The 3,565-nt window shown below is 49.0% G+C and overlaps 1 protein-coding gene across 1 annotated transcript; it reads left to right on the top strand.

Moving 5' to 3' along the window:
• Positions 1–196: 196 nt before the first annotated feature.
• CONPUDRAFT_158551 (uncharacterized protein) lies at positions 197–500 on the top strand (the record flags this gene model as incomplete). The annotated part of the gene is made up of 2 exons (XM_007775543.1): positions 197–253; positions 309–500. 2 exons carry the CDS (start codon positions 197–199, stop codon positions 498–500), a joined length of 249 nt encoding a protein of 82 aa, XP_007773733.1.
• Positions 501–3,565: the final 3,065 nt, after the last annotated feature.

Here is a 3,565-nt window from a genome sequence, read left to right as displayed (position 1 = left end):
TAACCCTAACCCTAACCCTAACCCTAACCCTAACCCTAACCCTAACCCTAACCCTAACCCTAACCCTAACCCTAACCCTAACCCTAACCCTAACCCTAACCCTAACCCTAACCCTAACCCTAACCCTAACCCTAACCCTAACCCTAACCCTAACCCTAACCCAGGTTCTTCGTCCAACGTCGTCACTCAGTCGACCATGGACAAGAAGTTAGATAAGCTGAAGAAGGAGTTGCAGGGCGGGGCGAAAGCCAAGGTTAGTCGCATTCGCGATCTTTCCGTGTCCTATTATACTGACCCTACCTTCATAGAAGGCAAGGAGCAAGCGTCAGAAGAAAACTTCTTCGACGCCGAGTACGTCGACAGCCACCCCGACGGTTCCCCCTCCCGCACGTGCAGCGAGGGCCAAGTACTCGGCGACGAAGGCCAAGAAACCCAAGGCCAACAAGCCCTCCGGCGGCAACGGAGGCAGGAAGGCGGGCAAGCAGCCCGCGTCGAAGTAACCCACCTGCACCCCGACGAGGGTCAAATGGTGAGTTTTAAGTTCAATAGGCCTTCGACATTACCGGATTTTTGTCTAAAAATCCCTATCCAGGACGCGATCGGACTCATTTTGTTCTATACTCCTCTGCATGTATTAGATAGCCTCGCTTATCAAAATATTGTTCATGTTAGTCCTGGTGTGAATCTTCCAACGAGCATCGCTACTCAGTTAAGCGTCGGTATGAATTACCTTTATCACCAACCACAGCGTTCAGAGTTGATTACTCAAGCATGGACGGACTTTAAGTATCGCCTTCGTTGGCGAATGTGGCATGAACTGAATGGCAATAATCAATGTTACGACCCAGACTACGAAGTGAACGAGCCCAAAGAAAGGCACGAACCACCTAGTTTACCGCATTATATAGAACAGGGCATTGCGCGTGCCGGGAAATTTGTGTCTACGACCATCTCCCATATGCCGCACGATCTTGACGTGGAGGAACATCCTCATAAATCTCTTACTCCACGTTTCGCAGCTGTTCGTAGATTCCTACACGACCGTGGTTATGTTATCACAGGAACGGACAAGAATCTTGGCATCGCGGTGTCAGAGAGAACCTGGCTAGTATCCAAAACGCTAGAATGTCTTAATGATAGGAATAGTTACATCCCTGTCACGAAACAATATATCGATGACCTTCTAAAGCAAAAATGTCAAGCTATGCTAGACCTTTCGTTACGCGCGGAAGGTTTACTTGCTGAAGTGAATGCACCCGACTTCCTCCGGTCTAAAATAACCTTATGTCGGAAATCGCTAGACGGACGAGAGATACTCGAATTCCTAGCCCCGCATCACGTTCCAAAATTCTACGGGATCCCCAAGATCCACAAGACGCCCACTAAGTTCCGGCCGATCTTGCCTTGCCACAGCGTAGCATTTGGACCAGCTGCTAAATACATTTCAAAATGTCTCAAACCGCTCGTAAAAGCGGCGCCTACCATTATTCATGGAACCAAAGACTTGGCGATAAAATTGAGCAAGATCAGAGTCGATCATCGACGCCGGTGGTTCATTGTTACCGGTGATGTCACTGCTTTCTATCCGAATGTTCCCTTGGAACAATGTCTCGAAATCGTACGTAAAAAATACGAGAACTGGGCGTTCCTACACTTCGATAAAAAACAAATGCAGAAAGCGAATGAATTAATTCGCTTTTTTAATGATTGTCTAATTGTTGGCAACACTGATCTTATTACACAGTTTGGTAATATTCTCCGAAAACAGAAAGAAGGACTGGCCATGGGCGTAGCAGATTCCCCAGATCTCGCTAACCTATTTGGTGCATACTTCGAGGAGATAGCTAATATTATCAACGATCCGATAGTACCATACTACGGACGTTACATCGATGATTGCATGGCGGTCGTATACGCAGAAACGGAAGTTGAGGCTGTTACGTACCTAACCAATCGTATTAAATTCGATGGCTGTGAAATTGTGTGGGGCGCTTCTGCCACTCATCAACCTTTCTTAGACATGTTACTTTATAAAGATAGCAAGAACTGCTTGCAATACATGCCGTACCGGAAGGCGCTCTCACATCAGGAAAGAATCCCGTGGATATCCGCACACCCAACTACCGTCAAACGCGGTACGTTTTGGGGCGAGATGTCACGTTTAGCCACGCTGAGCTCTACACGCGACGTGTACGAACAGTCCATGCATGATCTTGTTAATCTGTATGTCGCGAGAGGCTACCCGCTGTCTGAGGTCACTAAATGGCTGAGGAGCAAGAAAGAAGAACGTTGGAATAAGCGCTTGAGTGACAACTCAGTTGAAGCGAACAACGCTGGCGTTCTAGTCTTGAAGTCATATTACAATACAGCATGGGATTACTTTAACGCAGACGAATTTGCGAAAGAACTACAAGGATTTTGGCGGGAATGGTGCGAACGCGCCGACCGCTGGGATTTCAATGCCGAATACTATTGGCAACGATCTACCGAACCCGGAGTACACCGTGAGGTGCAACTGGGCCGTGGTGCCGCGATCGACGCGTACGTTTCAGACGTACGGGATCCGGCTTTGCCTTCCTTTGAGGGGGCGCCCGGCCTGGTTCAGTTTGTGGACCTCCGTAAAACACAATTCCTTGATAAAAGGGTGCTAGTCTCTAAACGACGCACTAACAATCTGTCCGATGTGACAGGTCTTTGGAAAAAACAAGTTCTTTCGACGCTGGAAGAGTTATTACATGACGACGCTGGATCCATTGCGGATAACGGCTTGAACCCGCTGGCCGCAAGGCTTCCGGGATCGCCCGAATCGGATGGTGACGACGATCTAATTGTACTACCCCCGGGAGCTCCTGAACCTCCCCTGGGTACTCTATTCCGTGCCCCTGTTGGCCCTACTGGTACGATGCTCGACCCCGTGGAACACGATATCGACTTCGCGATTTTGCATAATATACCAACTGGACGACACCGCAGAGGGTCCTCTTCTCCGGAAATTTCAGACACATGGTCCTATGGACGTTAAACGGTTTTCCTCCCGCTCTAGGTGGCTTCGGCCTTAATATCCTGGGAGCCTTGTTTGTACGCAGCTCCGCTAGTAGCCGGCATGTCCCGCTCTTCGCATCCTGTACTCCAGGACTGTCATACCCCATCATACGTGCTCTACGCGCGTCTTCCCGGGTCACGGTCTCTCTATTCGATCCAAGCCGGTTAGGCCCACCCTCGTAGAGATAAGGATACAGTTGAGGCCTGAGTACCTCTGCCTACCAACGCGCATGCAAGCGCACTCATCGCTCAGGGACACAAGGAAAATACGCATCAGAAAGAATGCCATGGCCCTAACACGGCGCGTCAGAAAAATCTATAAGCACTCGTCTGCTTCATACTACATCTTGTAGGTACTCCGTTATCTGTGTCACTCACAGACGGTATTAACCGAGGTTGTTAGATACCATAACCCGAACCCTAACTATAACCCTAACGTGAGCACTAGCTTAACCGCTATAAAGGAATTTGACTGATCTTAGATCATGATAGCCTAACCTTAACCCTAACCGAACTCTAACCG

This window comes from Coniophora puteana (assembly GCF_000271625.1).
Source record: "Coniophora puteana RWD-64-598 SS2 unplaced genomic scaffold CONPUscaffold_14, whole genome shotgun sequence".
NCBI lineage: Eukaryota > Fungi > Basidiomycota > Agaricomycetes > Boletales > Coniophoraceae > Coniophora > Coniophora puteana.
Note: the sequence above shows the minus strand (reverse complement) of the source record. Positions and strands in the feature narration are given on the sequence as shown.